General features: G+C 42.1%; 1 protein-coding gene across 6 annotated transcripts in view; it reads right to left on the bottom strand.

Annotated features, from left to right (window-relative positions):
• Positions 1-297: 297 nt before the first annotated feature.
• The window catches only part of ZNF521 (zinc finger protein 521), a 279,324-nt gene continuing 253,408 nt past the window's right edge, over positions 298-26,213 (bottom strand). For 5 of the 6 annotated variants that reach the window (XM_082417818.1, XM_082417813.1, XM_082417814.1 and 2 more), the window contains one exon: positions 298-1,105. In XM_082417818.1, the coding sequence (XP_082273944.1) occupies positions 1,076-1,105 (30 nt within the window). In that variant the 3' untranslated portion in view covers positions 298-1,075. Of the gene's footprint in view, positions 1,106-21,797; positions 25,762-26,213 lie in introns of those variants that run through there. The other variant, XM_082417816.1, reaches the window with a different exon arrangement.

Raw genomic sequence — 26,213 nt, 5'->3', positions numbered from 1 at the left:
CTGCAAATTATGCAGAAAACAGCCATCACATCCATCTGTGATGTCAAAATCCTCCAGTACAATGTGACCTGGTAGGATCTGCAAGAGGAAGAAGTACATCGGGTCTGATTCCTTCCCTATGCGATGTGATGAATCTCCTCCCAGCTGCTTTTTGGCCCAGTGTGGAAAGGTTAAATATGATTGAGGTTATGCCTGGGATATTCTCAAGAGCAGAACTCATTTCCAAGGGTGCAGGCAATTAGATTTTTTTAATGGCAGAGTAACTAGAAAAAGAAAACACACAAATACACTCACACCTAATGGTAAACTGAATTTATTTCCTCTTGGAAAACAATTCCAGTAATCTCCAGGTTCAGACCGCAGAGTAAACATTAATAACAGTAACATACAGGTTAGTTCAACTGATTCAAGAATTTGGCTGTGTGAAATCATTAAGGAAAACCTTGAACACTCAAAGCTTCAAATGTATCCAGGAAAAAAAAAATTCTTTGACAGTCTACATAACAACTATTGCATATATAGTGATGCTAGCTGTCACATTGCAAGGCTTACAAATATATATACGGGCCTTATCCAGCTGTGGGGTTCTGTGAGAACATCTCTTCATGGTTTGCAAGAATCTTCAGCAATAAAAAATAGTCTTGGGTTTAACTGTTGATATACCAAAAGAGAAATTCTAGGCTTAAGTGTTAAGAAAAGGAAGTCCAAACATAGTCTCCTGTGTAACAGGGTTGTTTTAATCTGTCTTCCTTGAAAATACTTTCTCTTAAGCCATTTTGCTCACATTTTTTTTTTTTAAATCTTGCCTGAATAGGGCCCAAGTCCACTTGTCTTTATAAGACCATTTTAGTATCAGACGACATAATACATGTGAGACACTTTATATACAGGGGGTCTATCCGGTGCTCAAAAGTTCAAACACATGAACATCCAACAGTTTTGATAATACAAGTTTTATGGTACAATACAATGTTTCTGAATAATATACATTAACAATGAAAGTTTCGTGCAAAGAGTAAAATATGTTCCCTTTTTGTGCCACAAAAGTCATTCTCCTTGAGAGACCGTGCTTGCACTAACTGCTGTGTTGGGTCATCGTATGATTCTGTAATGAAAGAGGGGGAAAAAAAAAAAAAACCTTAAGTGATTGTATTTTCATCAAACCAAGTATCTATAAATGCTGATTGATTTATAATGACCTAAATACTGTATTTCTGCACCCAGATGAATTGGTGCTCATGGGACCGGCTCCTCCCTTCCCCCAGAGGGAGCCAGGATGGAAGGGCGGGGCCAGGGGTCTCCCCTTTCTCTGCCTCTGTTTTGCTTCCCCGGAGACATCCCCCCACCCCACCCCACCTTCCACCATCTCTTCTTATCATAATACGACCGTCTTTTCAAATGCCTGGGTAGCACTATTTTAACAGTTATATTTATCTGCACATCATTTCCATTCATTACAGATGCTTTTGTTCTAACTCACTCTTAGAAGGTGAACGTCTTAACAGCAGAGGCTCTATCTGTCCCTGAATATAGACTTCACGGGCAAGAACAGCCTGGCTGACCACTGACAGGACAGGAAGCTTCTCCAGCTCCTCTCCTGGGGGTGGGCTTGGTGCTGGGTCCCAACCTGGCGCAGGAGCAGATCACAGCAGCCTGCAACCTCCCCCGTCCCCAGCGGGTGCAGTCCTTGTTGTATTCTGGTGGCCTCCTCTCCATCCACACAGCATGTCCCCTTTCTGAGCCAACATCCCGGTTCCAAATTGTGAGCCGGCAACGGGGATTCCTGGGTAACTTATAACTACAAGCCAGGCCCTGGGGGTGAACACTGGGCTCCAGACCTGGGCCTGTGGCCTGCACGGGGGATGGTCACAGGACCATGGGACGTTCATTCGGAGCAAACGCCTGGAGATGGCCTGATGTGCACCTTCCCTCCACTGTGCCTCCCCTGAGCCTCGTTCTCCCACCTCTCCCAGTTGACCCCCTCCCCCATCCCTTCTGATCACAAAATACTACCATTTCATGCTCATCCCGTCTAAAACTGCTTTCCCCCTCCTCTGATTTCCCACAGTGCTTTATACTGCTTATATTGTATGCATCTGAGGTCTTGTGGTTATTTGTAATTTCGGCTCTCTCCCTGTGTGTAATTTGGGTCTTCATTCATTTATTCATTGCTTCACAAGCATCTCTTGAATCCTGGTATCACCACCAGGCATAGCCCCCAGGATTGCAGCGCTCAGCAAAGAGGGTCTGGCCAAATGAACGACTGACAAGCTAGGCAAGGGCCACAGCAGGTCAGTCTCAAGAAAGTCATGTGGGCACATGATGGTAAAGCAACCTGGTGGGATTATATTAGAAATGACCATAGGAATATCATGCACGCCTAACCCTGCCTGGCCTTTGGGGAAGGCTTTGCAGTGGACGTAACTCGTGACATTTTAGTTGAGGCTGGAAACATGAAGAGGCATTTGGGGTGCAGGGCGGGAATTCCAGGCCAAAGACCCACGTGGGTAAAGGCAAAGAAGAATACGCAAGGTATGTTCGTAGACCTGCAACTCGTTCAGTTTGGTTGGAATCTTCTCAAGTGTCCAGAACCAAGCATGCTGATGAGAAATGAAGATAGAGAGAAGTTTGCGGCCAGATTATGAAGAGCCCGCTGTACCTGGCTGAGGAGTTCAGGCTTTGTCTTGTAGGTAAAGAAGAGCTATGGAAAGTTTTCAACAGAGGGCTTTGTCTTAGAGATCTTTGTTATCTTTTCATCCCCCACCAAACTAGCAAAATGCCTGCCCAATGAGTAAAGGATGAAGGACCGGAGGCTTGGCTGCTCAGGGTTGCCCAATTGGGGCTAAAAGCACCAGTGAAGGAGACATGAGTCTCGTGAAAAGGACCCAGGTCTTCCGTTCCCTATTTCAAACTAAGCCCATTTTATAAGCAGATTGACAGGAAATAATGAGGATGTTATTTCACTCAGCCTTATTTAAAACATACCATTTTTATTAATTCAGTAAAAGACAAGCTAGATTTTAAATTTTTCTTTAGTAGTACTAGCCTAAAAGTACATACAGGAGCAGACCAGTTTTATGCCAACTCTTTTTTTCTTTGTATTGATTCTAAATAAATACTTCTGCAAATTATTTTTCACTAACACGTGGACATAAAGGGTAATCAAAATACTGATGAGACTAAGAAACATTGCTATCCCCTTAAATATCAACATAATTATGATCAAAGAGGTTACAAACAGTAAAAAAGGTCAATTACTCAAAATGCACTGTCTAAACTTTCTCATGCATTTTCCTATCTCAAAGAGTCAAGCCTGATCTTACAGAGAGGTGCTTTTTTTTTTAATTAAAAAAATTTAAGAAAATAAATACAAGAAGCTATGACAATAGTTATCTAAATGGTAGAACGTTGACAGGAGGATGTGTGATTACTTTTTATCATAAAGTAAAAAACAGAAATCAGTTTAATAACATTATTTTAAAATATTTAAGTGCTTACTATAGACATTCCACATTCAATCGAATTTTAGTGGTTAATGAAGGAAGCTATACTGCAATCTATCCTGTGTTCTTTTATGTGCCTATATTAAGATACTGCAGAACAAAAACCTAAAACACAAGTTGGCCATAATAGTTGGCAACAGTTGTTTCTTGGATGCTTTCATCCTAAACCAAAGCCATACAAGTCTCTTCGGAGGTGCAAAGAAATGAACAAATACATATGAATCACTTATTGCAACAGATTGAAGTTGCTACTATAAAGGATTTATGCTTTGCATATTAAGAGAAAAGAATATATATCATTTGAGAGAAGGACAAGGGTATGGCCTGCAAAATTCAAGATTCAACAAAACTCAAGAGCTGTAATACAAATAACGGCTAAATGGGAAATCTGGCATGAAACATGGTAAAGGCAGAAAGTTCTCTTGGTGTGGAGATACTTGCATACCATTGAGGTCACTTAGTGCCCTTCTTTTTCTTTTTTTCTCCAGATCAGCTGAGGGTGAGGTCAGGCCTCCCAGTCCTGGGGTTCACCATTGTCTGTGATTCTCAAGGTGGGAATTGGGCATACTTGCATTGAAAACAAAACAAACAAACAAACAAACAAAAAACTCAGGTGATTCTGATCCAGTCCTCAAGGGCTTGTCCCCACCACTTTTGAGGATCTTTGGGATGTGACTGTTCCCCTCGTCCACGCAGTACATTGAGTCACTGAAAATACAAATGGCCTGATTTCATCTTCTGGAGGAAGGAAGGAATGTCTGAGCTGCACAGGTTACTGGGTTGGTTTTTAGGGGCTGGAGAGAAAGATGAGGAGTGTTTGTCTCCAGGCTTCACTGAAGATCCAAGGATAAGAGAAACAAGAAGTTGCTTCATGGGAGCTTTCCACCTATTTGGTGTGTTTTTAAAATCACAGACAGAAAGGGAGACAGGAAGCGAGTGGGAAAGATGAAAAGTAGACCAGAGAAGCGCTAAGCCCAAGGAGAGGGCAGGTGCCTGCCCTAGCTCCTCCCCACCCCCCGCCACACCACAGAGCCCTTCCTGAGCCCCTGCAGCACAGACAGGGACACGCAGGGCGAGAAAACGCTGCCAGGCCACGCGCAAGCAGCCTTCTCCTATACGAGTTTTCTGTTCTTTGGGTCTGGAGGAAACCACTACACTAGAACAAAGCAGTGGGTAATCTCACCAATTTTACACAGCAATTCACAGTCCCCAAGGTACTTTAATGCAATGACAGGTTATGAGAAAAAATATCTGTTCCAATGAAGGGAAAGTGTTTTACATAATCGGGGAGAACATCAGTGCAACATCGACGCGGGTTGGGGGGGTGATGACAGAAAAGGAAGTAGGAAGAGAAGAAAACTTCTGTAATCCCACAGAGAGCCATATTCTACTCTGCAAAAAGCCATCTCTTGGAGACCCCATGTCTAAGTAACTGAAAATTGCAAACCATTAATCCCAGTTATGAACAGTTGTTTTACACGAGGGGGGTTTGTGTTAAAAAAAAAATCAAATTCACAACACACCTTAAAGCTTAAAAGACAATCCATCTAGGTATGATACCTTAATAGCCAGGTTTTTAAAAAAAACAACAACAAAAACACTCTTTACTGTAAAGGGCCCCATTTAGAAGGAGTTTGCTCTATCTTTTTTTCTCTAAAATGTGAAGTTAAACTTAGAAAGCTAAAAAACAGATGAGGACCTTAAAAATTCCCTTCTAGCACTATGAATTTCTTTTAAAATATGAGATGCCTTTCATTTTACAAGACTGGAATTCTCATTTTGGGCTTGGCACGCTAACACATGATTAATTCAGCCTCCTCCTTTCTGAGAGCTGACCACATTTACTGGTCAAACGGTTTAATCCTATTTAAAATGCAATCCAAGCAAAATATTTTTAAATAAAAAAAAAAAAAAACCCACCATCCCCCTGTAACTGTTCACCTTGGCCAAACTATCCCATTTTCCTGTGATCTTGATGTGAATTTGAATATTTACACCTATAACAAAGATGAAGTTAAGCTCTGGAGGAAAGCCAGGGGGAATCTACCTTCCCAGGGTGGAAAAATTAAGTCCCTAGCCCCAAAAGTGGTGCCACAGATTGCCCTCGCTTGTCCAATATTTTGACAGACCACGTCTCGTTGTCTGTGCTTTGTAGCCCTCTGTTGGCATCGGCAAAATGTTACATAGCAGTGATAATAAAAATAAAAACTGTGTCAGAATGGAAGTTTTGTGAGATTTGTTGATTCAAAGATGTTAATCATTTTTACCATGAGTTGTCTATTTATAGCCTTTTGTCTCAAATTCTGACAAGCTTTTAAAACTAAGAAAAAGAGCCAGCATGCTATTTTAAAAAGGAATGAAAAAAAAAAATAGCAAGCTTTCCACTAATTCACCATGCCATTAGAATCCCAAATTTAAACTGCAGTTGTATTCAATTTAAATGAGATGTTTTCCAACCAGAAGAAATAGTAGGCAATTGTGGCTTTGCAACAATGCAAGGCGGGAAGAAATAAAAGAAATAGAAGGATTAAATGTGGCTGTTTCTTTCAACAGATGGTGACAGCACCATGGCAGCATGTTGTTTTTTTCTTCAGTTGAAGAACGCAAACATCCGTAATCAATCATCACTGATTAACTAATTATATTACCCTTCCTTTTATCACGAGGGTTGGACCTTTATCTGTAAACACTATAGATAGTGTGTATGCTCTTATTTTTCTAGAAGCATATCCCAGTACACATACAGTCGTGCAGTTACAGGCTGCAAACAGAATTCTACATTATCGTCCACCTTTAAGCACTACTGCTTTTTTTTTTTTTTTTTTTAAACAAAAGCAATTGGTTTCCAACAGCCTGGATAATAAGTCTTTTGACCTGCATTCTTCTTTGACCCATTAAGGTCACCCTGTGCTCGGGCATATAGCTGACTTAGGAAATGCCTTCGAGTCCTACATTTTATCTCCTGCCCACTCAAAATAAAGCTTTCTTTAAATGTGTCTGCACGGGTCCCTGAAGGCCAAAGAGGCATCCCTGTAGCGGGCAGTGGAGGGACAGAAGCTTCTGCCTTTATTAATGAATGCAGACCATTATGAGTCTGGCTGGCTCCTTCCGTGTTCCCAGAAGCATATACTGTACGTGACTTAAAATGCTAGAATATTGACACAAAGCGAGCCGGGCACCCCTAAGGAAAATTACTCCTTGGATATAATGTAGGCTCATAACAGCTATTAGAGTACAAAATAAAACCCTCCGGGATCAAACTGACATATACCGCATTCTACCTAGTCCTCAAACATTAGAAGAATTTCTTTGTGAAGGCACTCTCAAGGACAGCATTAAACTGACTTTTGTAGCAATCTGCAGCAGCTTTTTGGCTTAGAGCTTTTAGTACTAAATCTCTGGTTTGAATCAATATAAGTACTATATCTTCTACATTAATCAATACATTTGGTTCAATACATGTTCTATTAAATTATACTTTCTAATCAAGATTTTTACATTTCCACCCTCTCTCTATTTTCATTCCCAAGTTCTTTTGCTAGTAAAACAGCTTTAGGAGCGTATCTAGCTAATGCAGAGAGGATACTGGGTGATCTCCCCCATAGGTTAGAGAAAAAAATACAATGGCAAAGGGTAGCCTTTGTCTTGATAAGGTTAACAGGATGTGAAGGCAATAAATTAACATTTTCAAAGTCCACATGATTACCAAAGTACTCATAGTTTTAAATTCATTAAAAGTGAATTGCTTCAGCTTTGGAATTACTGTTAGAATGTTCTAAAAATCACCCAAATCATCCAAAATACCAATTAGACCCCATTTTACCACCCCAAAGTTTCCATTGTCTACAAATTATATACTTCTTAGCTGGAGAAATTTGGGGTAATTGTGTTTTCATGGGCCCTATTTCAGGAACATATATGTGGGTATGTGCATCTTGGTGAGATATATTTTAATGAATGTTCTTAGAAGACAAATGCATAGTATTCCTCAAAGTGCCTTGAGAGTCTAAAAAAAACATATTCATATGATGGATTTTCATGACCAGGGTGGTTGACTCACAATTTTTACTTTGGCAGAATTTACTAAAATGAGGCTCTACACTTTTATTTTGATAAACAGCAATGGAATTTCCCAAACTGTCATGATATGCTTTTGCCCCTCTCTTTAATGCCATGAATGTTGCATTTATGATCATGTTTGCACTGACAAAATTTCCCTTTTTATTTTTTCTTATGGTAATGTCATCACTATGAACTTAGAGAGACACTGATGCATTTTCTTTTGACATTTAACAGTTCACATGGGCTTGGCCTGACATCTCAAAGCATTTTCTGGATGACACTAAGCTATATTAAAGCAAAAGGTGAAATGGCATCATCAGAAGTGATCAGAAAAATACACGATATTAAGGACAGAAAAGGACTATTAGGTTATTTAGTTTGTCCCCTTGCTGGACAAAAATTGTTTTATAAAGTTCACACTCTAGGCTAGTTTTAAACGGTTTTGGCAATGAAGCTTCTATCACACCTCCCATAGGAAACGATTTCACATTCTAATAAACCTCACTGAAGGACTTTTTTTTGTATTTGCTGTTCTTTGGACATTCATGCTAAATAAGCCTAGAAAAGGTTGGGCTGAGATAACTCTGAAGCATGTGGACACTGGCATGTTTATGAGTTTATGTTCAGAAGCCTTGACCATGTATCTGTAGTATAAATTTCTTCTATCTCATCCAGAAAAACCAAAAAGACAATCCAGTAAGCTATTTCTTAGTCATTATACAAAATATGTCATTCAATTGCTTTGTTCTAGAGAGAGATGCCTACAAATTAAATAGATTCTAGAAGGCCGGTGGGACCAGGTTTCCCAACCTCAGCAGTACTGGAATGTTGAAGGGGACTAGTCTTTGTTCTAGGGGTCTGCCCTGTGCACAGTAGGATGTTAGCAACATCCCTGGCTTCTGTCAACAACATGCCAGGGGCACCTTCCCAGTCGTGACAGCCAGAAATCTCTAGACCTTGCCACATAAGCCCTGGGGGAAAAATCATCCCCAGTTGAGGACCACTGCTTCCAGTGTTTTGAAAACACATTGAGCTTGCCACGCCTGCTTGAGGATGTGACCTAGTCTTCAGTCTCAGAGGTATCTCCCCCCGTCAAATTACAAAAAAAAAAAAAAAAGGATAGCAAAAGGGACACATATATGCCACACGGAACTGTGGCATGGCATTTAAAAATACGGTCAATGGTGAGAATGGGCGTTTGCTGAGAAATCAGGGAAAGGATTCTTCGAGATAGATATATAATAAATGGCATTGCTTGTATAAATAATCATCTCTCCAAAAATGTCCACTCCTTCAGCAGTTTACTAAGACCTTCCATGTACCATCAATGAACAAAGGTGGTACATTTTAGTGGCTCTTAATCAGTGCTGCTTTAGAAATATTTACAAACTAATAAAGTATAAAGGGACCCAAATATTAAAATCTGGAAATTACTATTTAGGCTATGGAAACAACTCCCTACTCTGAACGGACTGCAAAGCCATCATCCCTCATTTGCTGGTTCAGAGTCAATAGCAGGAGCCAACGACACCTGTAAGTGATGCTTCAGAATAAAAAAGAGATGGTTTCAGAGCTGGGAGAGTTCTAGCAGCATCTGTTCCAACATCTCATTTTATAGGTGAGGAAATTAAGTCCCAGAGAGTTTAAGCCAACTTTCAAGGTCTTATAGCCACTCCAGTGGCTGAGCTGGCTTCTGGGAAGAAGCAACTGTTGAGCGGTGCAGGTTGCTATGTTCTAATCCCCGGGCTGGGCTGGCTGCAGAGACTACAGCTGCTCACCGTCAGGGCACTCACCAGGGACAGGAGGACAGGGTGCCATGGGCCACAGAGGAAGGGCGCCTCACCTGCTGGGCTTAGTTTTCAGAGGAGTCACACTTGCCCGCTGCTGGAGGGATGAGGAGGGGGAGGATAGAAGAGAGTGACGGGCTCCAGGGGGAGAGAGCAAGCAGGAGCCAGGCTGAGAGCGGCGGAGGGCAGGGTACTGGGTCCCTGTGGGGCTGGAGATCCATGCGGCTGGGCAGGGAGGTAGGGGTCACTTCAAACAGAGCCTATTTTCACCACAGGTGCTTTTTTTTTTACAACAGAAAACCAAGCTGGGAAAGCCAATGGTGGTGAACAATATCTTGAGAATACCTACCTATAAAGTAGCCTAGCCTTAGTCTAATGTGAGTCTTCAGAAGCCTAAGCAGAGACTAATTTTTAAAGGAATGCCATGTCCAAATTGCTAATGTAGAGCAATTCTTAGTATTTTGACAATTAAACATTTCAGAGAAATAAAACAAGCCACGCTGGTCCACCAGCTTCAAAAGGACAAATACTGCTGATGGGTCACACATGACAATGTTAACTTCGTAACCATTTCATTTCTCATTACGAGCTTAAAAATGGTAGTAAAGGGGATTCCCTAGTGGCCCAGTAGTTAGGACTCTGCTTTCACTGCCAAGGGTGCAGGTTCGATCCCTGGTTGGGGAACTAAAATCCCACAAGCCACACAGCATGGCCAAAAATTAAAATAAATAAATAAATAAATATAATAAATAAAATACATGAAAAGAAATGGTAGTAAAATTTCAGTCGCTAGCTGACCCTTTTTCCCTTTTTTGAACTGATAGGAGCATGCACTATCTACTACATTGAGGAAAAAGAAAAAAAAAAAAAGGTGCCGAATTGGAAGAATAGGTTAAAAAGAGCAAAATGGCCACTGGGAAATACATTAAAAGTACAAAGTTTATTTTTAAAAGAGATCAATGAGTTGAGCTACCTGCTTACATGCATGGAGCCAATGGAAAATTTAAATCAAACTGCAGAGAGCCAGCAAAAATGAAAGAGAGGCCAGAGCTTAAAGATTCTGCTCAGATTCTAGAATTGCAGGATCCAGCGTATTGTGGGACAGAAGGCTTTGATAGGCAATACGGTCTAATAAGATATTCAGGGATTAAGTCAGTGCTTCACAGACAGATGTGTCCATGTGCCAGTTGTTGCTAAGCTTTAATTTTTTCCCCCTGTAATGTTTAATTTATCACACTGGCGCTTTCTAAACTAGAACACCTGTAAACAAGGTTAAGAATGACCTCCTTCCAATTTTACATCCGTGAACAGTGCCCCTTCTTCGTGCTCTAATTGTAGATACCTTAAAGATAAATAAATCTGTGGAATGAAGGGAAAAGAAGGCTGGGCTGACACTGAAATGTGTTCATCTTGGGTGAATGCAAATTTCCTCTCTGCCTGGCTCTGGGTGTACACACTGACTCATGATGCTCAAGCCATATTCACGCCCCCCGCCCCATCCCAAGTCAAACACAATTAAACAAACTTCTGCTAAATATTTAACAGCCTCGTGTAGTAATTAGCAGCAAATAATGGGAGCTTACATTGATAATTGCTCAGAAATGTCCTCTTGCAAACATTACACATTTCCTGCTCCTCCCTTTTCTCTTAGATTTTGAATCCCAGAAGGTTTTTCGTAAAGGATTTAGTTAGTGAAATTACCCATCATCACATTACTTGGCCCAAGATCTTGCAGTCAAGTTAGGTTGTTTGACCATCAGCAGCAAGATTCCACCTGCATTACTTACTTCACGTCTGTTTTTGAAATCCATTGAAAGTTATGTACCTGAAAGCTGTTGGAACAGGGCATTGATGTAAAAACTGACCGGCAGGTTTAGGATTTAAACCCTGTCCACCAGACTCAAAAGGTCATCTGATTAGAATGGGAGAAGCACAAGGCACAGTAATTTATATTCAAAGGGTAACCTTTCTAGGGAGGGGGAGGAAGCAAGAACCCTTCCTGCTTTTCCACTTGATATGGACAAGGATTCCCTTCAACCAATTCCCAATAATTATGAAAAATAGTTTATTGAACTTGGGCAAAAAGCAAAAGAAATGCCACTTCCTTGTAGTGTAGTATTTCTTTTATTAAAAACACTGCCACACTCTCTAGGAGGTAAACTCACAGTAAGAGTAAGTCAACATGTTATAAATCACGAAGAATAACAGAAAACAACCTTTCCCCATCATAAGCAACCAAATGCTTGTCTACTAGGGCATTTGCTTTAGTAAATATACATACAAAGAATAGAACTGTGAAAAGACAATGTGTTGGTTTCCCAAATTTCCATAATGAAACTGCAGAAGAATGAGTGTGTGTGCACATGTGCATGTGTGTACACTCGTGCCTACGCTGGATGCTGGCATGAGCGTGTGGTGCGGAGCCGGGAGAGAGGTACATTCCTGCGTGGGTTCTACAGGTAAAATCCCTGGTGTTTGCCTTTGATCTTTGGGTCCCCCAGGGCTCATATTCCCGCATGGAGAATGCAATTTAGAAGGAGCCCCAAGAAGGCCTTGCTTTAAGTTCTAAGAAAGTCCTTTTAAAATGCAAATATTTCACAAGCCCAATTCCATTTGGGTGTCTCTCACTTTCAATTAAAAAAAAAATAATCCTGGTTTGGAGAGAAGAGAAATAATTCTGTACTTAAGTTTGGTGCTTTTTTTTTTCCTTGCTTGCTCTCTTTCCTTTCCCTCCCCCTTGCATGTTTTGTGTCCTGCAGAAAGCTTTAAGCCCCTTTCTTTAATAATGTCCTGCCCCATGTCCCCTGAAATCACCCATCTGTTAGCCAGTGCACACAGGCAGGAAGAGAGGGAATCAGGAATGCCAAGTGCATCCCTTATCCTACATGGAACCTTGTTGGGTCTTAACATATACTTGGATTCCCTCTTGCGCCTCATCTCTTCTGGTCCCAGAAGCTTTCAGGTCTTAAAACGGCAGAGCCGCCCACCACTCTGGCCAAGAAGAGCCTCTATCCGCTCCATAAACCCGCACGTTAGACTCCCGTTCTCTCCCCATTTCCTGGGCATCTTTTCTGACGCTGCTTCCCGGTCTCTGTGGAACAGTTTCCCCACCCCTCATGGTGCACTGAGCTTCTAGAAAGATAGCCCTTGAGTCCCCCCCGACAAAGCTGTAGCTATGGTGAGAGTAATCTATAACCCTCACATCCTTAGATAATTTGCTGCTCCAAGTTAATTTTAATTCATTACAATAAAGCAATATAATTAAAAAAATAACTCCTTAAAGTGAAGTATTTAACATGATCCTGGAAAGGAAGACAGCTTCCGCTAACAGAGGCCCAGGCAGCAGGCATGGTGCACGCCCGCTCTCTCGTGCAAATTCAAAGGTGAGCTGTAAACAAGCCCACGCACCAACGCCGCCGCCGCCGGGCAGAAAGGACTGGGCGGCAGGAGGCCTCATTCTAATCAGTCCTCAAAGGAACCTGCCACACAGAAGTGGCACTTATTCTAATTTAAAGCCCTCATGCTTGCTTCAGTGTTGCAAAATTTATAAAAGAATAACTTCATTAAACCGCCTGGCACTTCAAACACAAATGCAAACCAGCCACAACATAGAAGGAGCTGGCCAAGAGGAAGAGAAATATTCCCAGAAGTAGTTAACTCAGATATTCAAATCCAGTCTGCATTTGGGCGCTTCTCTTTCTGAGGATGGGTTTGCCCTGGAACTTTCCTCCACCAAGGATTTCTGCGCCATGGTCCTTTACTTCTATCCTGAGGGCCAGTTGCTCCTGTTAAGTCTGCTTAATAACACTTAAAATCATCCAGCCGTTCGGCAAGGCACGCCCCTTGCAGAAATACATCCGGAAGAACCTAAATGAATGCTATTCAGTGCTCCTTTCCTGGTCTGCAGAAAAGATTGATTCTGAACATGCCACGATTACAGTCCCCATTTACTTGGATATATATTTCAGACTCACCTAAGTTGTTGAAAAACTAATGCAAAAACATTTTTTTCCCCCTACCCTAGGTCTTCCAGAAAGCCGGCAATAATAAGGGTTAAGTGGAAACATTCTGCTGAATTCATGCACAGCAATGGAGAAAAGTTATTGTCACATCCTAAAACACACACTTTTAAAGAAAATTCTTTTTCTCCCCTGAATCAAAGAAATGCTACAATAAAAGAACTTCAGGCTAGATTCCTAGCTACAATGCAGTTTGTGTCAGAACACACATCATTTCATGCTGAACTGTCAGCATTTCTCCAGATTTTTTTTTTTTTTTGGATGCAATGAAAAGACAAACCTAGAAACCTGTATAAAACCTCCAAGTCTCTGTGCAAGTATGCATCACACACAAATTGGTCTATTCATTGAGAGCCCGGGGTCCCAATGATGAAGAACTCCTTTCCTGTTCAGTGTTTCTCATCACCCAGGTCCAAACGTGTGCTAAGATTTTGCTTCAAAGAGAGGAGAGTAAGCAATCAAAAAGCTTGCAAATGGTAATCCATGGATGGATAAGAGGTAATGACCTTAGGGTGAAATCTCTTAAGGCGGATTTCTCCAAAGGTGGATACCAGAAGACTGTTTATCCCAGCTGTCCTTCAGAACTGAGGAGGCCTTCTTGCTTTTGGTAAGAAGAGAGACCTATTATAGGATATTCGTGCCGGGCTGACTGGAGGACAGATTGACACAGTAGATGTGAACGTTAAACTTATCACCACATAAATGCAGCATGATGTGTTCTGTATTATTCCTATTCCTAGGATAAACAAATACTGAAATTAACTCTCCATCATCTTTATAAATTTGTTTTACAGTGCTGAAGGCTCTTTTACATTCACATCATGCAATATGTTGGAGAAAGTAAGTTTGTATTATTTTTCCTCTCCATGAATAAAACAGGGCTAATCAGATGGAATGAATGAGCTAATTCAATTACAGGCAGCCTTTATTATACACTAAAATATGGGTTAGTGATCTTGCGGAGTTGGCAATGCAGGATGCAAATTCAGTGAGCAAAACCTGCAGATTTGAGTTTGGCTGTTTTTATTCATGCTGAAGTCCGCTACAACTGTTCTCGCTTTGGAAAAAACCACCCAAAGAAAACAACCCTAACTACTTAAACCCAGGGCTTCACAAGGGAACAGATGAAAGGTTAAGTCAGAGGGCTGGCCTGGGAGCCTGAGCAGGCCCCAGAGTGGGAGTGGGGATGTAAGCTCTGTCATACCCCGACAATGGAGGGAGGAGAAGTGGGCCGGCTCTTTGGGCCCGTCTGTGCAGTGGTAAGCGAAAACTTATTTGGGAGACTGAAATGTGCTTCACAGGCATCTTGCTGCAGATGCAATCAAGTCGTGTAGGAAGCAAGAACGCCTTGTGGTGGCCCTGCACTTGTGAGACGGGCTTGTCTGAAATGCAACGCTGCACCATCCTAGCAAACTCCTTTTGTCTTTCATCTTTGAAAACAAAAAATGCAGTAGCCAACCCTCGTTCGAAAGAAGGCAGCTCTGAATATGAGGTCACATGGGAGGAAAGCCTATGGCAGCAAACGCTAAAGGGAAAAAAGAAGGTGAGCTCTGATATCAGCGTCTATTGATACACCTCTGTTGTGCCTTCCCATTTCCATTTCCCTTATAAACCTGCCCCGAGACTCTATGGCCTGCTGGGTGCTATTTGTACTCCGCTCCGGAGCGCAGACCAGACCGGCTCCTGGATTCCTTGTAAACTTCTCCCAGCTCCTCCTTCCCAGCGCCAACACTCCTTCTTTTGACGGGGTTCACATCCTCTCTACCTCTTTATGGGCCACAGCTGAGTGCCCCCCACATGGCAACACAGACGAAAATATGCTCTTTTCTCCTCTGTTTTTAAAAAAAGCCCAGAAACGGGTTCTGTGATTTGGTAGGCATCCCTCCAAAGCATAGGTAAGTGTACATGTGGCCTGTTTTCGAAAAAGCTTCCAATGAAAGGGAGGAAGGAGGGATGCCTAACAATACTGCACAAAGTTGCAGACTGTTCGGCTACAGTCCAGAAAATGAATCCAATTTTTCATTCTGTCATTATAAATATTTCATTGCAAATGGTACTGATTTTCTGCAACTGTGGTTAAGCAAAGGGCCTCTGTGTGGATATTTAAGAAAAAAAAAAAAAGGAGGAAGACAACGAGGAAGAAGGGAGGGGGAATGAAAGGTTAGCAACCAATTAATTTCTTACTTTCAATGTAAAAGATTCTGGGAGAAATTCAGCAGTGATGTAGTGTGTGACTCAAAGAAGAAGAAAAAAAACATTTACTCTGCTCTTCTTCTGACAGTTTCTCATAAAATATCTGCAGTCCATCTATCTTTTAGTACTCCAGGCTCCTCGGGAGAGCAGAAAATGGTGGTTTAAAGCTCTCTTCAGTGCCAGTCTGCGGGAGATTGCTTTCCACAGGACTCCCGCTGATGGAGGCCTAGGGGAAGAGGCCCAGGAGTTATTCAATCAGCCCGAGACTCTGGGGCGGCTGGGGGTCCTTTGAGGGCTGATTAGAAAGCTGCCCTCCTGTTGCCTGCCTCGGAACAGAACGAAATGAGCAGCCTCTTGCTGAGCAGATTCTGCAAGAAGGAATTTCACCTGTCATGGAGTTTGTCAGAATTTCAGGATTTATCTTGGTGCAAAATTAATAAAATACCAACCAGGATTTCAGGCTGACTACTCAGCTTTGTCATCTCCAAGTGATCTTTCACCCAAGAAAACCTGGACAGTAAACACAGCCATCCCTGCCCTACTTTTCCTTCGGAGGGTGAGCGGGATGATGGGCCGAACACCAGCCAGACGTCAGGATGAGATTCTGAACCAATTACACACAAGGCTGAATTACAGTGTGGGTGCTACTGTCTTAGTGGGTGACCTCTCACCTCACCACTGGAGCTCTGAAGGCTCTTTGGAATAAGCCCGAGTCTGAAGTAGAAAAAGGCCATTTCTGCAGTTTATAACACAGTAGTTTCCCTATGGCATCACATCTGTTAAATTCATACACTGGTGTCCCAGGCCTGGATTTGATTTATCTTATTCAAGGAGGACTAACAATGGACTCTGTTAAGAGCACATATTGTGAAACATTACACATTAATCTTGGCTCAGCCATGCTCGAGGAGGTGCAGGGTCATCTTTTGTTTGAACCCACACTGTCCTCCTGCCCCATCACCCTCTGGGCTCCCAGCAGAGTGGGGAGTGGGAAGAAGCAGGGAGGGGAGGAGGGAGGCAGGGGCACGAGGGGCTGGGACAGGGTGGGAACAGACCGCTGCTGGCTCCGGGCTGCAGCGAGTGTGGGACTTCGGCAACCTCTGCTCGTTCCGCTTTAGAAGGTGGCTCACACCACACAAACGACCACGGCTATTTTAGGTGGCGTTCTGTAAAGCCCAGGGCTTGATCATTTTGAGCAGAGGCTTTAGGTAGCCCTGAGGCAACCAGCTCTGGTTGTCAGAGTGGGTAGCGTCACATCACAGAGGGGCCAGTGTGTGGGGACTGGGTTGGTGCCCACGCCACCGGCTGGTCCAAGCCCCTGGGAAGAGTGGGCAAACGTTTCTCACACTCGACTCCGGACTCTGAACTCTGGTTCAGAACAGGATTAACCTGAATCGTAATGTCCACCTTGTGTTGCATCCCTGGCCTCTCACCACGGACCACAGGTGCCTCGTACTAATCGGTGATTGGCAGGGCATCCTTGGCTCCCAGAGTCTGCGATTGGTTTAAGGCCATTGCTGCTTCCCTGCCCATTTTCTAATCGACATGTTCTAAATGAGACATTTGACAACACTGTAATGCGTCCCTTCCAGCTCTTCCCCTAGTTAAACGACAAGCCCGTTTTGGAGAGCCACTTTTACAAAGCAGTTTTAGTCGCCTGGCAATATCAATACCAAGAGATCTCAGGAAAGAGTGAGTAACGCGAGAGCGAGCGCGAGAGCGAGCGCGAGAGCGAGCGCGAGAGCGAGCGCGAGAGCGAGCGCGAGAGCGAGCGCGAGAGCGAGCGCGAGAGCGAGCGCGAGAGCGAGCGCGAGAGCGAGCGCGAGCGCGAGCGCGAGCGCGAGCGCGAGCGCGAGCGCGAGCGCGAGAGCGAGCTTGCAAGTGAAGGCACAGATGGTGGGCGGGGCTGCAGGGTGCTCACGGCAGGCTCCAGTGGAGATGCATTAAGTCCACAGAGGGATGAGGGCCTCCCACCAGTACTGTCACGAATTATAACTGAGTATGGGGATGAGGTCTTAGTGCCTGGCTCACGGCAAACAGACTGTTCTATTTTCCTGCACGATCACCTTTCACCCTCATAAACCCCAAGCACAGCTAAGCATACTGCTGATATCTAATAGTATCACAGTAGCCTTTTATTTGTCTAGAAGGCACACAAACTTAGCAGATGTGCCCAGTGGTGTAAGTCAGATCATTAGAAAATTAAGTTTTGGCAAAGTGAAAAAGGAAACCTTTTATGGGCGATTCCGGTTTCCGGCGAGAGATGGTCTTCTGCCATCTGAGGGGCCGCATCAAAGCAAAAGGAGGGCACGAAAGAAAGATGCCAGCCTGCCAGACACGCCGGGTACAAGGGAAAAGCCTCCCCTTTGCAAACTTTGCCCTCCTTTTACGGGAAAGCGGGTCCTGCCCAGTGACCTCCCCCATGCCCTCCCTCCCTCCCTCGATGAAGTTATCAATGAAGGAGGCCTGTTATTTTAGGCAGTTTAAAATCTCACCACTTGTAAAGGACTCGTTTACCCTGCCTTTCACTCCCGTTTAAAGCGTCGGAGCTGCTGCTCTAGATGACAGCACCGCGAGCACCGCTTTTAAGCGCTATTCATCTCACCCGCCATATCTCAGGCTTTCACGGAGCACTGCTCTCTCCCCAATGAGGGGAACTCACTCCTTCATAGCTGCGGGGCAGAGCCTGTTACAGCTGTAGATTCGCTGCAAATATAACAATAAAGGATACAAATGTGAATTCCTCTGAAAATACACGCTTGGCTCTGAAGCCGCCTGGCCTTAGCAAACTCAGTGAAGAACAACCTATCAATCTTTCCCCAAATGTGCAGCAACAGCTCACTTCATGCGGCTGGCCAAGGGATTGCCACATCGACGGGTCAGAGGATGCTGGAGTGGATTCTTTGCCCATTTCAGGGGATTGAGCGTTGAAGCCCGTGACTACCTTCTCTCTAACTGCCACAGCAGGTGGATATGGAAGTGGTGTTTTCCAAGAGTCCGATCGAAGTTTGTAAACACAAAGAGTCTATTCTTGGCATTTTGTGTCTCTGCTAATGTGAGGAAACTGATCCATGTGTAGAGCAAACATCGAAAATAGGAACACACGGGGGACTTCAACGTGCCTCCCTGGATTGCAGAATGTTCTAGAAATGTGGAGGTCCAGCTCTCGCCCAAGGATCTGCCTGCAAAGGTGCTGAGACAGAGTGCTGTCTTTGCAGGACGACTGTGCCCGCAGTTTCTCGCTCCTAACAGAGGCAGATCTTCCGGTGCTGTGGCAGCAGGCTGTCTTGGTGACACAGGAGCCGGCAGGGCCAGCAGAGCCCAGCCAAAGCGGAATGTGGCAGAGGTGATGAACGTTTCCAGGGGGTGGGGGAGGGGAGGGAGCTGCAGCAATGGCCGCAGTGCTTTTCAGTACACACTAGCTGAATGCTCCATAAGGTCGCACTGATGGCAGTTCGGAGATGGCCATCTGTCGTCAACTCTGGGCCAGACAAAAAAATAATGTAATGGCAGATCGCTAACAACAGGGCTGTTGGAGAAGGGAATGAGTCCTAGAACGGGGAGGTGGGGCTCCATCTCTTAAGAGCGAAAACCAGCCATCGATATGAACATTAAGAAATTAATGGATGGAGAACTTTTAAAAACTGAGCTGGGGTGTTGTAGAAATGATTCAATGTAAGTAAAGTGGTTTTCGCTTATTGCAAATACCTCTGTTGCCCCTCCTTCGGTCCTATTACCCGCTTGACTCTTGAAAATGTGACTGGTAGGACACATGGTGAAGCAGTGAGGGCCAAATGTAGAAAAAGGTGAGCCCAGGTTGTGCCTCCAAGCATGCACACACGGATTAGAGATTTATTGGTACAAAACGGGTAATTGAAAACGCATTTACTCATGTAGTCCCAATGAGTTCATTGTGATAATCGTGCTTATCTTTCGGTATGCTTGCTTAATTTCTAGGTGCAGTTTTATTAAAAAGCAAAATAAAGCTACCTCATCTTTAGATGCATTATGAATGCTATAAAATTTTAAACTCCCTTCTTTGCTCAAGACAAAGGGCAGCTTTGATAGGTTTTTTTACTACTGCTTACATGTTAGGAAGAGAGAAGGTGCAGGGAGGGAGGAAGGGGGTGAGAGAGACTAACAGTCAAACTGAGGTGAGCCGTGCCCTATTTCTTTGTCCTATATGATTAACTTTCTGCCTTCAGTGGTAAGGCCAATCAATCCTGATTGAATTATCCAATATTAACAGCTGAAAGTGATCACAAGTAATGGTGAAAACATAGCTCCAATCAATAAATCAATGCAAACGATTCGGTTCCCAGAGATCCGATCAAATAAAAGAGATAGATCAATTTAACCACTGAGCAAATTAAGTGGAAGCTGCCGTAGCACCAGTTTGCTTCAAAAGCCCCGAAGGCCCACAAAGCAGAGAAATGAGGCGGGGTAGAAGTGGACCAGTTCCAGAGCCACATGTTCCCTTGATACAATTTATACTCCTGCAGCCCTCTGAGTCTGTACGATGCGTTTAAGGACTGCGAATTCAGCCCCAAGAACAGGAGATACACAGAGGTCCAGTGGATCGATGGCAGTGGAGAACTAAGGTATGGGGCACAGACCACCCAGGAAGAGGCAGGAAGCACACCCCACCACATGACTGTCGATCAATATGGAACCCGGCTATGGGAGGCCCAGACATGGTGATGGGCAAATCGTTCCAATCTGAGGGTCCCAACGGGAGACCACATGATAAGAGACAAGGCAGGACAGGGTTTGGAGTCTTACAGTTGGAGTGGGGATAATGAAAGAAATTTCAAGCTCTGTTAGAAATAAAAACAAAACAATTGAAAAATATAGAAAAGTTGTAAGAAGAAGATGAGTTATGAGGGGCAAATAGTTTTAGAGGCACTTCTTATAGATGTGCTGTGAGCAGTAAAGACACACTTTTTCACTCCTCTTGTTTGCAAAAGAGAATTTCAGCCTGACTCCGAGAAAAATATGAAAACAAGCTAAAACTAAAACAAACCTTTCCCCACAGTACACCCCGATCCTACCTTGTCTTATGTGGAGGGGCAAGATAAAACTTTGTTTTGGCCACTCATCTTTAATTTCACAGGGGTGGGGGTAGAAGGGTTAGGTTGTTTTGAAATACATTTCTGAAAGCAAATTTAAAGGTTTAGTTTTACAGTTATGTGCTAAAAAGAAAAACCAGAACTAAAAAGAAGCTCAAGACTCTTTAATCCCTTGAAAAAGATGAATGTTGGAAAATAAGAATTTTTACCTGGAAACCAATTAACATGAAACTATGTCAAGGTATGATTAATTGGGAAATTGTTCCAATGAACTAGAACAGAGAACTAAGGAAACATCTGACATGTCTGGGATAGAGATTTTATTTCCAAGTAATGATGGATCTTGATTTTGTTTACTGAGGCCAGCATTAGGGAGAGGGAGGGGGTCTGGGAAGCAGAGCTCAGCCAGTGCTTCCCTGTTCCACACTCTGCACTGACGGCTCAACATCGGCTACTCCACTGCACTCTCACCAGGACCCTGGGGGTTGGGCAGGATGCTTTGTTGTCTCCTACATGCCCATTTTACAGATGATAAAACGGAAGCTAAGAGTCCATCGCTTGTGAGCGGCAGTGACCAAAATCAAACTCTGGTGATTGTTCTCTGTACTTTATGCCCTTTCCCTTGTACTAAGCTGCCTATGCAGAAATCAAAGCAAAATAAAACAAATGAAAAAAAAAAACCCATAAAAACTATTTTGAAAATAACCATTAACTATTTGAGATTTTATGGATGGCTAACTCTCTCACATCCACAGATACCGGAAGCATATCCATCCTTCAAAACCAGCTTGAATGCTTCCCACATGATGGCTTTCTCGATTCCCCCAGCTGGAGAATAAACATTTTCTCTTGGAATACTTAGAACAATTTATCACATATTACCTCATATGAGAGTTAATCATATGTAAATCTTTTCTAGTAGACTGTAAATATTATATATTTCTAATTATTTTCGATATGTCATAGAGAGCTTGGGGCCATGGTAAATTGAAAATGATAAAATTATATTTTTATAAATATTTTTAAATTAATAAATATATTTTCTTACCTCAGAACGGTACAGGGATGATAGCAGTCTATAGTATGGTATCTGTGGTTTGGTCATTAACAAGGACTCTTTTTTTTTAAAGGCTCACTTTTTTTTTTTTTAATACATTCAATCTCTTATTTTTATTTTTGGCCTCACCATACGGCTTGCAGGATCTTAGTTCCCTGACCAGGGATCAAACCCGTGCCCCCTGTAGTGGAAGCGTGGAGTCTTAACCACTGGACCGCCAGGGGATTCCCAACAAGGATTCTTCAATGCCTCAGCATGTGTTACTTAATACTTTGAGACACAAACTTATATAACAATTATTAAAAGGCTAGTTTACGTAAGGAGCTAAGTTAGTGAATGACCCAGTCAGCCACATAGCAGCACATTTCAATGCTGTATAGTTGTCCTGTATGTCCCATCCCATATGCAGTAATTCATTTTTCTTTCAGAAAGGTGACCATAAAACTTGAGCAACAGTGATGCTGTGGTGTGAAAAATATGCATCAAAATCAGGCTGATTTGGCGGGAAAGTGATTTGAGAAGAAATCAAACAGCTGTAGAGACAATTATGTATTTAAACTTTAGCGATAGCTGAAAGTTTTGGCGTATCCCTCAGAATGTCAAAGCACTACTTTATTTTGTACGTGGAAAATACTGCATCCATGAATTAATGAAGGGAAGGCCAAGTATCAAAATAATCTTTGACTCAAAAGGAACTTAATACCAGCATCTCAGAGCCTCAAGTTCATCTAGGCCAATTCCCCCTCTTCCCACCGCTGGAATTCCCTCTATGTCCATTAAATTCACAACATGATGCCTAAGAGAACTCTCTATGGGGACACATTGGAAGAGGATGATTTGATCACTGCCACTGAATTGTAGTTTTTCTAGAGGCACCAATTAAACAGTAATTACTGTATTGAAAGAAAGTGGCCTATTCAACAGAAGTTTTACAAACACACCACTTGCCCACACCTGTATAAACCACTTCGGATACAAATATGCATTGTAGGATATTATTCTTGGACCATACTATCCTTCTCTCAAAGCAGCTTCCTTAAGTTCTGCAGAAAAAGTTTTGAGGTCTATTAGGAAAACATGTGAAACATTCAAGATATTCATTTGCTTTTAAAATAACAAAATGTTCACTTAGTTCAAATAATGCACTCTTATTCCAAAGCACATCTTCCCTACCAGCATGCTAGGTGGCCTTTGAAGTATATTAGAATTCCTTGCAAGAACGGGGGAAAACTCTACCAGAAGAAAAAAGATGATACCCTGCCAGGAATTATACATTACACATCCCTGGACTGGCATTTAGAACTTCTGGTCAGAAAGGTCTAGAGGTCATGCAAAGACAATAGCTTTCACACTGGCAAGTCCTAGATGGAGTGTCCCATAGGAAACAGAGGTTTCATCTTGCTTAATTCTAAAAGCAACTGTGGTCTGTGATGTCAAAGGATGATGCCTAAGTCCTTGATTCCTGAAGATGGACAGTGTATTATGAGGAATTATTTGAATTCTGACTAGTACTGTAAGTGATGTTAATGAAAATAACACATCTCCGTGTGTGTGTGTGTGTGTGTGTGTAATTTTATATCCAACAAAGCACTTCTATCCTCAAAAATATGTTTTTGTGTTTTTAACTGGGTATAAACAGTGACAGAAATGTAAATTACTTATTATGGTCATGAAATCGTTTATGCACCATTAAAAGATACACCACAGTGATGTTCCTGGGCAATTCTGAATGCTCACCCTAAACCTACCCTATTAGTCTCACTCTGGTATAAGAGCCAAATAAACTATATGCTTTCAAATCTCCAATCTCCAGTTCTTGGGCATTTGGTTTATAAAATGCCTCTTGTGAAAAGTCCTTCTTTCTGAATTTTAGCGGCATAAAAAAGTAGATGAATTTAAGTGGTATGACATGGATCAATTTCAAAATCTGCGTTAATTTTCATACCGAGGCACGAACTACAGTGGGCTGGTAAAGGGGCTTCATTTTTCTACTCTGTTATTATTTTGGTTACCGATCTTATTTTCTATTGTCACCTTAATTTCACTTGATTTCCCCCCTTATTCTAGAAATGCACAAAACTGTATTTTTTGTATACCTACCCCGACCACTTTCTATGCAGGAAATAAATCAATATATAAAAGTCATATTAATTCCATCCTCTAAGCACAGGTATAATGTGATGTGGGTAATGAAGACAAACGCACAGGACTGTGAACCTCTAAGTTCAAACCATAAAAATCAAAAAGGTCTCAAAACCAGAAGAAGTAAAGTTAACTCTGATCCATTTTTCTTAATGTATTGAAACTAAAAGCCATTGTTATTACTAGGGATTTTAGAAAACAGACCTACATAGATATTTCAATGACTGTGGCTATTAGCTGTAATGATTATCACATTTTAACTATAAATACTGTTCTTATCAAAGGAATGATGTACATTTTAAACCTGAGTATTCACATCAAGGCCAAATATGTATGATTCTGAGTTGTGGGATTGGAAAAATAAGGGTATAGCTTCAGATTATGAAAGAAGTCTTATTTTGGCCCAGATCACAATTTGAATGAATGAGTCAGAAATGTTTTGAGAGATGTTTGACCTCATAAGGTCTTAAAGACTCAGAAACAGTTTTGTGTTCGGTACTATGTCTTCTATACCAGCAGTTCATAGTGTGGCTGGGGGACCTCTGGGGGTCTCCTAGATCCTCTCAGGGAGTCTGTTAGGTCAAGACTAGTTTCATAATAACATTAAGACAATGTTTGCCCTTTATACTCTCATTAACTCATGAGTGTACAGTGGTATCTTCTAGGGGCTACTTGACATTGGAAGATATAATTTCTCCAACAGCTAGTAGAATTGTGTATTTGTGTATTTTTACGTTTAAAACATTTCTCAATTTTGATTTCTAATATGGAAGATATCAACAGATAGTAACCCACATAAATCACAGCCCTTTGTGGTCTTCAATAATTTGTGTCAAGGCATCCTGAGATCAAAGAGGTGGAGAACCCCTGGTCTATACAGTAATGGAAAGAGAGAATACTGTCCTTTCCATGAAACCCTAAAATACACCATAGAAGAAACCTGGAGTCCTGAAGGATATGCTTAATTGCTTAGTTTTGTCTGCTCGCCAATGGGCCACAGGCCACCACTGCTGGAGTGTGGGGTTCTTTTAATGAAAGACATTGAAGTGACCACCAGGTCAGTAGCACTAGAACCTACTAATATAGTACAAAAGTGGATTTGTTGCAAACTTTTTTCCAGGAACATTAGATAGAAGCCAGTCTCTACAGAATCTCTACAACTCTGATTTTAAGCTATTATGAATTCTGCTTCACAGTTTACATACTAATTAACAGCATCATTTAGGTGTACTAGCCATATCCTTTACAATCTTAAAAACTCAAAGGACTTATCCTTCCATACCTATTGCAATAAGAATACTATATTTTCCAATAGAAATTTAGGTTACTTTCATGAAGTATACTTTTAAATAATAGTCTAACTTGGTCTATCTTCTATATTCAATTCACAAACAGATGTGACAGAGTAGAATTCTTTTTTGAAGTGATGAAAAGTTAATATAGCAACTTTAACATTGGTGCATTGACACATTATAACGATTAAATAGCATCACCCATTCTTTCATATATATTTTATCTGACGTCCTTATTTGCTATTTGTTCACTAGTAGGATGAAAGCTGAGAAGATAAACTGTAAATTCCTTATTTTGATACAAACTTCACATAAATATGGCTTCCTCAGAGCCCAAGGAGGTCCAAAGCTGCCCCAGGGTCCACAGCATGGGATGGGAGATGAAGGAGTGGGTGGGGCTTTGGGTCCCTTAGTCCTGCCTCAACCACATCAATCACATCAGACCCTCTTCTGGTTGTTTAGGGAATTCAGTACCAAAGGACAAAAAAAAAAATCACCCCCACCCTATTTTAGTCTAAATAACTTTACTGTTAATAATAATGCTCACAATAATGAAATAACTTTGAATTCTAATCCATTCCCCTCCAAGGGCACCAACAAGATTTAACAAAGGCATGTTACTCTTGTATCATTCCATCTGAAAAATGAAGATATATATTAGGCCCATTTTTCAGATGAAGTAAGAGGGGGGAAAATAGACTTATTTTCTTTTTACAATAAGGGACATTTCTGGGTTAGGATCCAGGTCTCTGACTGACACCAGTCTATTGCTAAGAATCATCAAACTGACCAAACATTTCTATTATAGTTTAGAGTTTATACCCTACATTCAGACCTGTTATTTCATTTTTACCTAACAACAGCCCTGTGAGTGTTACATCTGTCTATTATTTCTTCGTACCCGAGGTTCTGAAACATTTTGGACCAGCGCAAGGTCACACATCTAGCAAGTGGGACATTCAAGGCTAAAAAGTCTTTGGGTGCAAAATTTGCAACTATAAGGCTGTCACTAAGTAATAATTATTCTATTCCGTTAAGGAGAAGAAACACACTGGACAAGAGTATAGCTTCTTTCTTCTCTTCCCTTCT

The sequence above is a fragment of the Balaenoptera physalus genome (assembly GCF_965194825.1).
Source record: "Balaenoptera physalus genome assembly, chromosome: 12".
Taxonomy (NCBI): domain Eukaryota; kingdom Metazoa; phylum Chordata; class Mammalia; order Artiodactyla; family Balaenopteridae; genus Balaenoptera; species Balaenoptera physalus.
This window is presented reverse-complemented; position numbering and strand designations above follow the sequence as displayed.